The sequence below is a fragment of the Panthera onca genome, chromosome D4 (genome assembly GCF_046562875.1).
Source record: "Panthera onca isolate mPanOnc1 chromosome D4, mPanOnc1 haplotype 2, whole genome shotgun sequence".
NCBI lineage: Eukaryota > Metazoa > Chordata > Mammalia > Carnivora > Felidae > Panthera > Panthera onca.
Genome location: NC_138351.1, coordinates 61,184,080 through 61,196,448, shown reverse-complemented (window position 1 = coordinate 61,196,448; position 12,369 = coordinate 61,184,080). Strand labels below are relative to the sequence as shown.

Here is a 12,369-nt window from a genome sequence, read left to right as displayed (position 1 = left end):
GCCCTGCGCAGCACCGCCCACTAACCAGGGCCTGCTCACTCAAGGCACTCCTTGCCCGGGACAGCCCTTGAAAGAGCGCAAAGTGGGCTCCTACCTGCCAACAAGAGAGTCCACTGTAGCCGTTTCAAGCAGGAAAGGAGTTTATGAAAGAATGAGTATTTGGCAGGTCACAGGATCTCCAGGAGGGCCTGAAAGTCAGGATGAAGACCAGGCGACAGGAGGAAAGTCCAGGCCACAGCACGGGGGTGCTCCAGCGTAGACCCCGCTGCGTCTCTGCTGGGCCACTGACCCAGGCACTGCCCCTGAAACCTCCAGCCCTGCTGTCCCTGACGGCTACATGCTGCTGCCACTGCCTCATGGTCACTTCCACATCCAGGCCTTAGATCGGTCACAGGCCTGCACCTAGGTGCAAAGAGGGCTGGGAGAGGGAGTTTTCTAACTTCTACTTAGGAAAGCAACACTTAACACGGGAAGGCTATTTAAAGGGTGAAGTCCGGGCAGAAAACAGGTCAGGCCCCCCCCAGTGGTGGGCCTTCCCCCTCAGCTGGCATTCCGGCTGAACTTTCAGGGTCCTTGGCTTCCTTCTTGGAACATGGTTTCTTGCTCCCTCCTTTGGACATGCCCAAAGGGCTCTTTCCCCAGAGAAACTGGCCCCTCATCCCTTTTGTTCCCTTGTACCTCCAGCAGACCCGTCACAGTGTCTGTAAAGCTTCAGGGTCCCTTGCAAGGCGGTGAGCAACTTAAGGGCAGGTGCAATCAGCCAGCCTCCCTCCTTCCTCTGCCCCGAACGCCTAGTACAGAGTAGAGCTCAGTGAACATGGAGGGGAGGAAGAAATCAACAGTGTAGGCCCGAAAACTGGACCTCCGCGTGTCTGCCGCCCTGGGGCCTGCTGTGTGGTCTCTTCAGAGCTCTGTTCCCGGGGGCCCAGCCTGGGCCGGTCCCAGTTGCCGGGGCAGGGTGGGGCCTGTACCTGCTGGCCTGGGTTTGTTCCGGGGTGCAGCGGCGGAGGCTGGGACAGCACCCGCAGTTCCCAGAGCCACCCTGACCCCCGCCCATCCTGGCAGGAGTACGTGGCCGCTGAGCAGCAGATGCAGCAGCAGATGAGTCTGGGAGAGCTGTGCTACCCCGTGCCCCTGTCCTTCGAGCCCGCCAAGAGCTTCTTCAAGGGCCTCGTGGAGGCCATGCAGAGCACGTTGCAGACACCACTGGACGTTCGCCTCAAGGAAAGTAAGTCGCTGCGTGGCCAGCCTTGTGTCCTTAACTCCCCTAGTGCCCTTTCACCCAGAGACAACGGCAAAGACCCAAATCATGATCTCAGTCATACCTTTTCCACACAGAGGCCCTTGGCTGGGCAGTCAAGGACTCCTGGGCCTAGGCCCCACCCACCCTTCAGACTTCACCTCCTTCCCTTTCTGAGACCCTGTCCTGCCTCTCGCAAGTATACCGCTGTGCTTCTGCCCCTGAGTCGCTCCCGGGATTCTGTCACACTTTATATTTGCCTGCTTTGGGCTCCCAGCTGGAGTAGCCAACTCTCCCTCCTCCCCTTGCTCTGTCTAGCCAAGTCCCACCATCCCTGCGGTGAGCCCAGGACACTCACCTGGGAGTCCTTTCCACACCAGCCTGGGCTGGCTCTGCTGGCCATCTCCCCCTCTGCCTTTCCCCCGTCCAGGCCCTGGCCGATCTCCTGCCTGGGGCTGTGCGTGAGCTGGATCCATGAACCTCTCCCTGCCCCTCATAAATGCCGCAAAGGCAAGAACCGCTACGAGTCCTGCTCTGAGGTCCCTGAAGGGCCTGGTATAAAGCAGGTGCTCAGAAATACCTTTTTCCCATTCATTTACCTCTGTTCTTATGATTCACTCAGAGCATTTACTGAGCCCCTTTTCTCTGTTAGGCATGGCAGGATACAAAACAAAGGTCTTACCTTTATGGTGTTCATTGTTCTGGGAGAAAGTCACGTAGAACAGTATGTCAGCGGTAAGTGCTCTGAAGAAAAATACAGCAGGGTGAGGAGAATACAGGGTGACTAGGAGGAGGAGCTATTTCTTATGGCGAAGTGGAGAAGGCATCTCTGGGAAGGGGATATGCGAGCTGGCCGAAGGAAGTCCCCAGCAAGCTCTGTAGGTCTGAAGGGCTGAAGTTCAGTGTAGTGGTTACATGCTGTGGACTCTGGAGCCAGGCTGCCTGGGTTCCTATCCCAGGTCCACCACTTCCTAAGCCTCCTTTCTTGGGCAAGGCACCTAAGTTTTCTGTGCCTCTGTTTCCACATCAACGGAGAGAATAATAAAGTCCCCTCTCATAGGGTTGTGTAAGAATTAACATCTCATACATAAACTGCTTAGAACCGTGCTCAGGCATAATAAGCAGTATGTAAGCATTAGCTGTTATTGTTGCTGTAGTCGGTCCATCTGAGGGAAAGTTCTTTTGGGGCAGAGGGAGACACAAGTGCAAGTGTCCTGAGGCACAATAAAGAGTAGTTTGGCACGTTGAAGGAACAGCAAAGGGGTCAACAGGAGTGAATGTGGGCGCGAGGAGGGAAGAAGAGAGAGAGAGACCGAGAGAGAGAAACCAAGGAGACTCCAAGGACTTTGGTCTGAGCAATTGGGAGAAGAAAGTTGCCCTTTTCTGAGATGGGAAGGAGGAGCATTTAGAATTGCAGGCAATGGCCCTTTTGGTTCTCTGAGCAACACCATGGTGGTTTGCAAGAACAAACACCTGATGTAGGATGACAGAAGGGGAGCCAAGAAGAAAGTGGTTGATGCATTTTCTCAGGATGATCGGTGTGATGTGAAAGCACCAGCTGTGTTCAGTGTAAGAAATAGTGGCAACACGCAGGTCACGAGAACTCAAGGAACCAAACTCGCATCTCGTGGCCTCGCGGGTTGCATGTTTGAATTGAGCTTTGTTGCAGAATGATGAAACTACATTTAGAAAATCGAGGCCAACTACTGAGGACATTCAGGGCAGAAACTGCATGATGAAGTGGAGGAAGTCGGATGCCACCTGGTCAGATGGGGCCTGGCAGGGCAGTGGCAGGAGATGAGGAGAGGAAAGGGCGAGAGGAAGTGCTACAAGCACCCATTCAGCCCCCTCCGGGAAACGGACAGAGGGGAGGCCAAGCCCTGGCTACAGTGCTGGCCAACCTCATGGGTGAGTAACAGAGACACAGGAGGTAGCAGCACCCAGAGGAAGGAGAGAGTGATTCTGGTGGAAAACCAGGAAGCCCTCTTGAAGGAGGTGGCACATCAGCTGGGCCTTGATGAACCACTAAGGCTTCCAGAGTGGGAGAAAACAGGGAAAGGCATTTCAAACTGAGTCGAGAGAAGGCTGCAGCCTGTTTGGGACACTGTGAAGTGTGTAGCAAGGCTGAGCGGTAGTCTTTTGTTTTTTGATTTTCCAAGCTGGTTTGTTAAAGCAGATTTTAAATCTATAGATGATGTTCTCTTTGCTCATAACTCCCACTGGAATTTTGAAAACATTTTAAGATGAAATCAATTAAAAAGAAAACCACATGTCCGAATCGTAGCAGTCAATATATCTAAATGTGTAAAAAGAATAATAAATAGCCAAATATGAAAAACAGAAAAAAAAAAAAAAAAGAATCTTAGCGGTCAGTTTTGGGAACCTTTGGGCTTGTCAGTTTTCAGCAAGTGGGCACTGGTATGTCCCCAACCACCACAAGATGTTACTCAAATGGACCCCAAATGCAGTTCACCCACATTTACATTCTCAGTGGCCCATTCCCAAAGAACCAGTGGTGCCTGCTGAGTCCATGATAATTGCTAACGCTTGCTCCGTGCCAGGCATTGTTCTGAGCATTTTACAGATAAATCCAGCAACTCCTCACCACTATCGTGTCAGGGTCGGGGCAGGGACGGGGAGTGGGGGATGCCTTTATTATTTCCATTTTACAGATGAGGGAGCTGAGGCTCAGAGAGGTAAACTGATTAGCCTTACCTTGCACAGCTGGTAGGCAGTAGAGGCAGAATTCAAACAGACTCTGACCCCAGGGTCTGTGTTCTGATTTCCCGCCCCCCACCTTGCTTCCTCCAGGCCATCACCCCTCACCGACCTCCAAATGCGATCATCACTCTCATGATCACAAGTAATACTGAGAGGTGCTCACTCCCAGGAAGGACACAAGGAGACAGGGGTCTTGCAGCACCACTGCCCTTCCGGTGCCCCGCCCCCCCTCCCCCCCTCTGTATTTTCCACAGACACTGTAGGATTCACAGGGCCGAACAGAATCCAGCATCTTGGGGCACCTGGGTGGCTCAGTCGGTTAAGTGTCCGCCTCTTATTCTCAGCTCAGGTCTTGATCTTAGGGTCGTGAGTCCAAGCCCCATGTTGGGCTCTGCACCGGGCATGAAGTCTACTTTAAAAAAAAAAAAAAAAAAAAAAAAAGAACCCAGCATCTTCCCCCCAGTCTGCTGCTGCTTGACTCCAGTCTATTCCCAGTAAACAGTTAAGCCTGGCACTTCTGCCATTGCAGATTTCCTTAACCCAGCCCCCTCTTCCATCCCTATTGTCCCACTTCAGGCCCAAGCCTCCTAGCAGGGCCTCTGCCTCCATGCTCACCCTGCCCCATTTATCCCCCACCAGAGAGATCTCTGGAAATTCTGCTTCTGTCTACCCGTAGACGCCTTCCGTGGCTCCCCGCTGTTTACATGCCACTCCTAGCACCTGCCTTTAATTAATGTCTGTGCTCCTGCTGTACCCTCTTGTTGGGAAAGCCTCCTATCCTTTTTTCTGGATGTCCAAATCTTCCCGATCCTTTAAGGGCCAGCTAAGGTGCTTCCTCCTCCACGATGTCTCCCTTGATTCACCTCTCTTCCCTCTGTGCCTTGGCTGGTAGCTCAAGTGAGCCCACCTCATTTACCTGACGGAACTGTTGAAGACAGGGACCATGGCTTGGGTTCCCCCCTGAGCCCCCTCCCACTCAAATGAGACACCAACATGACCTTTCTGATGACTTCATTTCTTGTTTTCCATCTTATCCTGGAATTTGCATTTCCGCCATGCGGTCGCCCCATTCTCAACTATTTGAACACACAGTTGATTCTCGTGATCATCCTTGATCCTGTGGTCTCTTCCCCAGGTTGAGGGCTCATTCACCCTGGCCCGAATTCACTTCCCACCCTCAGAAGTACACTTCTCCTTAGATCCAAGTATTATCCTAGAGTATTCCTGTTGCAAATTCCTGAATTTGCATTAACTGCTTACATTTGTATGTGGTTCTTGGGAGAGATTATGCGACTCTCCAGTTTTGTAATATTTTTAGTATGTTTTGTAGTTTGCTCTTGCTTAGATGAGCACCAGGCACTCATTTCTCACAATCTGTTACAGACATGAACTGCCAGCTCTCAGGCTCCTCCAGCACCAAGCTAGTTTCCTTGTTGAAAACAAGCCCCTCACCAGAGCGATCACTCTTCCTAAAATGTAAGCCCCAGGAGTGGGAGCGAAGAGAGGGTGGAGAGGGCTGGGTGCGTGGGAGGGGAGACGGGGGGTCATAGAAATAGAGGCCCCCCCCTTTTTCCTAACAGACCCAACTTGGGTTTTTTTAACCTTTATTATTAGTTTTTAAATACAGAAATAATACATATTCATTGTAGAAAAATTAGAAAACAAAAACAATTTTTTAAGACCATCACTTTCTCATAGATAACTACTAGTATTATTTGCCCTGTTAGCTTTTTTTGGTTTATTTATATATACATACAAGGATATATTTAATATATTGTTTTTTACAAACATGGTATCAACTATACCTACTGTTTTGTAACCTGTTTTCATTTATGGATATGTTGTGAAAATCTCTGTTCCCTTAAAAAAATTATACAGGTAATGCATGCTTCTTACAGAAAATTAGAAATTACAGATACACAAAAAGAAAACCGTTGCTTCCCCAAAGATAAATGCTATTAATATTTTGGCATACATTTTTTCAGACATTTTAAAAGCACACGTGTACAGATTTTTTTAACTGGGATCATATGATACTCTTTTGTAAATTTTTTATTTAACAGTGTAGCTTGAAAAATTTTGTTTCAATAGATTTAAATATCATCTTTATTTTTAAAGGATGCATAGTATTCCATTGAATGAATATGCTGTATTTAACCAATTCATAATGCTGTGCATTTAGGCTGCTTTATATTTTCATTTCTATGAACAATGCTATAATAAACACTCTTATACATGTTAGCTGCACTAATGAATAATTGAATGGATACACCTTAGCTCATTTTTGGATTATTCTATAGGAGTAATTTCTCAAAAGGGGAATTACTGGGCATGTACTTTTTAAAGTAAACTTTGAAATATACATAAAGAAAAGCACAAAAGTCAAAGGGGTGCTGCTCAATTATTTTTAAAAAGTAAACACTCTATAACCTCCTTCAGACCAAGAAATGGAAATTTCCAGCTCCCCAGAAGCCTTCCTCATGTGGCCTTTTTTTTTAAGTTTATTTTGAGAGAGAGAAAGAGAGCATGTGAGCTCACACACCTGTGCGCAAGAGTGGGGGAGGGGCAGAGAGAGAGGCAGAGAGAATCCCAAGCAGGTTCTTCCCTCCGGCTCCCTGCTGTCAGTGCACAGACTGATGGGGGGGGGGGGGGGGGCTCAATCTCAAGAACCTAACCGAGAGACCATGACCTGAACCAAACTGACACTTACTGACTGAGCCACCCAGGCACCCTTTTTGTGGCCTTCTATTCACTACTCCCGAAGGGTTAACTACTCTCCTGATTTCTGACACTGTAGGTTAGTTTTGCCTGTCTTTGACCTTTATATAACTAGATCATTCAAACTGTACTTTTTTGTGTCTTCTGTCACTCAACATAATATTTGGGAGATTTATCCATATTATTGTGCAGAGTAGTAGTTTGTTCATTTTCACTGCTGTATATAGTATTCCATTGTATGAATATAGCACTGTTGAAGGACATTTTGGATTATTTCCGGTTTAGCCTGTAGTGAATGATGTTGCTATGAACATTCCCGTGCATGTCTTTTGATGCACGTATGTATGCATTTCTGTTGGGTATTTACCCAGGAGGGGGAGAAAAGGATGCCTACTATAACCACTTCTATGCAACATTATTCTAGATGTCCTAGACAGTGCCTTGAGGTAAGAAAAAGAAACAAAAGCTATAAGGATTGGAAAAGGAAGGAAAAAAGATCATTATTCACAGATGACATGATTACAGAAAATCTAAAATAATCAAAAGGTAAATTACAATTACTACTAAGTGTATTTAGAATAACTGTTGGATGTAATATCATTATACAAAAATCATATATCTATATATTGGCAGTAAACAATTAGAAAATGAATGTTTTTCTTTTTTTTAAGGTTATTTATTTATTTTGAGAGACAGAGAGAGTAGAGAGCATGAACAGGGGAGGGGCAGAGAAGGAGGGAGAGAGAGAATCCCAAGCAGTGTTGGCTCGATCTCATGAACCTGAGCCATCAGATGCTTAACTGACTGAGCCACCCAGGCGCCCCTAGAAACTGAATTAAAAATTTTTTTAATGTTTTTATTTATTTTTGAGACAGAGACAGAGCATGAGCAGGGGAGGGGCAGAGAGAGAGCGAGACAATCTGAAGCAGGCTCCAGGCTCTGAGCTGTCAGCACAGAGCCCGACGCAAGGCTCGAACTCACGGACTGTGAGATCATGACCTGAGCTGAAGTTGGACGCTTAACTGACTGAGCCACCCAGGCGCCCCTAGAAACTGAATTTTTAAAAATATTATTTTCAGTAACACTTTTTAAAAACCAGGAATAAATCTAACAAAAGACTTGCAAAACCTCACTATAGGAAACTCCAGAACTTTACTAAGAAAACAATTTGGCAGTATCTAGTAAAGCTGAACATCCATGTATCCTACCACGTAGACTTTGTTTTTTTCACTTCATGTCTGCATATGTGGTATAATGCACTGAGAATGATTATTGGGGATTTAAGTTAGCACATTTCTGGAACACAATTTGGCAGTATTTACCAAAGTCCTTAAAAGCAAAATTATCCATGTTGACCCAGCAATTCCTCTTTTAGGAATGTATCCTAAAGAAATAATCAGATACATAAAGATGTAATTAATATTTTCAGAAGCTTTTTTTAAAGCCTAAATATGGAAAAGGGGGAGGGATAGGTTAAATTATAATACATCCAATACATCAAAATCTTAGGGTTGCCATTAAAGTGCTCTGATGAAAGAATATTATTTGACAGGGTAAAATGTCCTTAAGTATGTCAATAAATTATAAAAAGCAGGTTACCCAAGAGCATGTATGGCATGATAATGTTAAGAAAAACTATAAAATGGCAAGATAAAAACTGGAAGGATATACACCCGTGTTACAAGGGATAGGATTTTAAAATTTTTAGACATCAGCAACAAATTCCATGGATGGTACAAAATTCAGTGACATTTTCACTCCTTCACTTGTGGCCCAGCCACCTCCCCAGAGGCAGGCAGGGTTACAAGGGTGGTTTTTCATTTATCTTTTGGTGATTCCCAATCTGGGCTGCGGGTGCGAGCCTGGTCGGTTGCCGGGTCGGGGCACCGCGCTGCCCCTCCCACTACGTGTTGCCCCGGTGTCCCCGCCCCCTGCAGACGCGCGCACGCCAACTCTGGAGCCGGACACCATGCATGCACGCCTGCGCCTGTCCGCCGACCGCCTGACGGTGCGCTGTGGACTGTTGGGCCGCCTGGGACCCGCGCCCGAGCTGCGCTTTGACAAGCTGTGGCAGGTGCTGGGTCGCGACTGCTTCGCCGCCGGACGCCACTACTGGGAAGTGGACGTGCAGGAGGCGGGCGTTGGCTGGTGGGTGGGCGCGGCCTACGCCTCCCTGCGGCGCTGCGGGGCCTCGGCCGCCGCCCGCCTCGGCTGCAATCGCCAGTCCTGGTGTCTCAAGCGCTACGACCTCGAGTACTGGGCCTTCCACGACGGCCAGCGCAGCCGCCTGCGGCCCCGCGACGACCCCGACCGTCTCGGTGTCTTCCTGGATTACGAGGCCGGCGTCCTCGCCTTCTACGACGTGTCTGGCGGCATGAGCCACCTGCACACCTTCCGCGCCACTTTCCAGGAGCCGCTCTACCCGGCCCTGCGGCTCTGGGAAGGGGCCATCAGCATCTCCAGGCTGCCCTAGGGGCTGAGACTGGAGTGACTGCCCTAGGCCTTCCGCCGCTCTGGTGTCACCCGACCTCGATGTGGCTGGTCTGCCTGCTCCCTAAGCACTCCTATCATCTCCCCCGCCAGTCATGCACAGGTGCTTTGAAGGTCTCCTCTCCTAGGTTGGTTTCAAACATGCCCCAAACACAGATCCTCTGCCGGGACTGTCTCATCGGACCTTCCCACCACCAGGGCACTTACACTACACTGCTTTTAGTCCGGGTGCCACCCACATGTGAGCCCTAAGCATCCTGACCGTGTCAGAATACATTATCTTCGGCCTCGGACCTCTCCCTCATACAGCAGTCAGCAATACCCGGCACTTAGTAGGCGCACAATAAATATGAGAGAGCCATCCAGCTCTTTCTCCCTTAATGTCCCTTTGATCTGCCTCCTCCTCTCCACTCTGCTTCAGCTTATCCATGTCACTTACCTTCAGAGCAGCTGCAGGAGCATCTTAACACCTCATGGCCTGAACCCTCTCCCGTCCTCATCCTCCACTGTAAGGCCAGAGGCATGTGCCTAAAACTTCGCTTAACCTTAGAACTACCAGGAGGTTCCTAAGGACTACAGGGAGAAAAGCAGGCACTTTCCCTTAGCATTCAAGGCGTTTCTAGTCTGCCCGGAACTTCTTTATGCCTCATCTGGCTTCTACGGCTCTTTTCAGAGACCCTCCAATTAGAGCTGTCTACACCTTTGCCCTCTGTTACTGGCCCCATACACTCATTTATGCAGAAAAGCCCTTTCATCTTCCTTTGCCTGTTTCAGCCTTCCCCTGGCTTAACTGCCCCAGGAAGTCTCTCCCCAAGCCACAGGAATCTCTCTTACTATTAGAACCACAAGTCTGGGACCTTGCTTTCCAACTAGATTGGAAGTTTCCCAAGGGCAGCTGTGTCCTACACTCTCCCCACCCTGAAAAGTTCAGAATGTTCCGTTCCTCCCAGGCAGTGAATGACCAGCAGCCAGCTATCATTGACTCAGCAGTTGAGCTGAGAAGTCCACATGAACCACCCAGCCTGACCTCACTGTACATGTGGGGAGACTAAGGTCCTGAAAGAACGTTGCTTAAAGTCACCCTTGGTGATTAAGGGCTGGGCCATGCCCCGCTCCAGCCCCCAGGCAAGTGTCTTACTTTGGTCCCTGTCCCAGCTCTTGATCTGAGAGATTTTACTGCTTATTCATTCCTCAGGGGATGTTGGGAAGAAAACCAGCAGGTGACTGCTGCTTAGCAACCATAGGCAGTTTTCCCAACTGTCTTGGAACCAAAAGAAGAGGAGCTGAAAGTAAGGTTTGGACAGTCCAGACATCCCCATGCTCCTCAGGCCCCTCAGTTCCAGGTGTTGCCAAGGAAACCCAGAGAACCCCACTTTCCAAAAGAGAAGTGACAGAAATAGAGAAGGCCAAACCAGCAGGACCTCGCAGGCCAGCTTCTCTAACAGGAAGGGAAAAGCATCTTTCTTGGGTCTGTGCCTCAGCTCTGAAGACTTAGTATCATTGTCCAATTCCCTAGATGGTTTTGAAACCATCCTGTGTTAAAGTGTCTTCTTAGGTGCTTGGCAAGAGGGCAGTGGCAGAGTGAAGAAAATGCAAAGGTGAAACCTACTTACGGTTTCAGGGCATTAATTAGCTTGAACCACATAAAACTGACAATTTCTAACAGTTTCTGACCTAAAAATGCCACTTTCATATAGGGCAATGAAATATAAGTAGGATACAAGGCAGAAGGAACCTTAAGAGTGCCTTCAGTTCTAACTAAATCACTTAAGACGCTAGCTGGATAAACAGCAGAATGTCTAAGCACATTGCTCCAGGAATCCTGAAAAAAGAATTCTACTGGGGATGAGCCAGATCTGAATTCTGACAGGGCATTCCTGACAGAAGGAGATGGATATACTGTGTCTCTCCCTGCAAAGACATTCCCAGACCCATGGCGGCCAGGGCCAAGCACTAACAGCACCTGCTGTTCTGTCAGGCACGGTTCTGACGCTTTACAACTATTAACTCATTTGATCCTTACATCATCCCTAGGAGGTGGAAAGTTACCCCAATTCTACACATGGCAAAACTGAGATTCAGAGTAAGTAACTTGCCCAAGGTCACACAGCCAGTGGTGGAGTTGGGGGTCTATGCTCAGGTCCATCAGGCCATACTGTCTGGGTGAACACAGCTAGTCTCTGGCCAATGCCTGCTCGCTCCCGCCTGTTTTGCCTGTGATACTTGGCTTTGGCCTAGTTACTCTGTGGGACGTGAGCCTAGCTTTGGATTATTTTCCTTGGGCTGAGATGAGGTCCTGCACCCAGAGAGGAACTTGAGAGTTTGGAATTCATGTATCAGAGACAGAGCTGGATTATAAAGGACAAAAACTGGCTCTTATCAAACGCCTACTCTGTATCAAGACTTGCACTAGCCAGAAAACTGCAGTTTCGGTACACAATCTAGTGACCTTAGGCTAGTAGTTTTACCTCTCAGAGGATCATTTGTAAAATGGGAGTAATGACCCTGCCTAGTGCTGGGAGGCTCAAAAGAGCCAACGGTTTTGAACTTACTTTAAAAACCATACGGCACTGGACCATGTCAGGACCCATTAGCATCCCCAGTGGAATTCCTGTCGTGCCTGGCATAGTGTGGGGGCAACAGAAGCTCCCAGCAGCCATCCGGCAGTAGCAGGAACCTCCCTGACTATTCCTCATATAGGACTAAAGCTTCCTTGGGGTCTATGACTATAAAGTCACTTACCTAAATCTCTTTCAGATATGAACTTGCAGAAATTTAAAAAAAAAAAAATTTTTTTAATGTTTTTACTTTTGAGAAAGAGAAGAGACAGAGGCATGAGCAGGGGAGGGGCAGAGAGAGAGCGAGACACAGAATCCGAAACAGGCTCTAGGCTCTGAGCTGTCAGCACAGAGCCCGACACGAGGCTCGGACTCACAGACCATGAGATCATGACCTGAGCTGAAGTCGGATGCTTAACTAAGTCACCCAGGCGCCCCATCAGAAATTTCTTAATACAGCAAACTGCCTGCAGATATTTTTAAATGACCTTAATTTTCTATTATGTGATTTGTTTTAATAAAGATGAATACTGTACCTTGTAACCATGCTCTTCATTGGGAGTTCATGCTGCCTCAAGTACACAGCACCTAGGCCTGGACAGGGCCTCACTCACCTCACGTCCCCTCCACAACTTTTTTGTG

The 12,369-nt window shown here is 48.3% G+C and overlaps 1 protein-coding gene and 1 pseudogene across 4 annotated transcripts in view; both read left to right on the top strand.

Moving 5' to 3' along the window:
* TRIM14 (tripartite motif containing 14) overlaps positions 1 to 12,270 on the top strand; it is a 30,937-nt gene extending 18,667 nt beyond the window's left edge. For all 4 annotated transcript variants that reach the window (XM_060609227.3, XM_060609226.3, XM_060609228.3 and 1 more), the window contains exons 4-6: positions 1,066 to 1,228; positions 5,345 to 5,437; positions 8,617 to 12,270. In XM_060609227.3, the coding sequence (XP_060465210.1) occupies positions 1,066 to 1,228; positions 5,345 to 5,437; positions 8,617 to 9,152 (792 nt within the window). In that variant the 3' untranslated portion in view covers positions 9,153 to 12,270. The remainder of the gene's footprint in view (positions 1 to 1,065; positions 1,229 to 5,344; positions 5,438 to 8,616) is intronic.
* LOC132663173 (small ribosomal subunit protein eS1 pseudogene) lies at positions 1,235 to 4,975 on the top strand (annotated as a pseudogene).
* Positions 12,271 to 12,369: the final 99 nt, after the last annotated feature.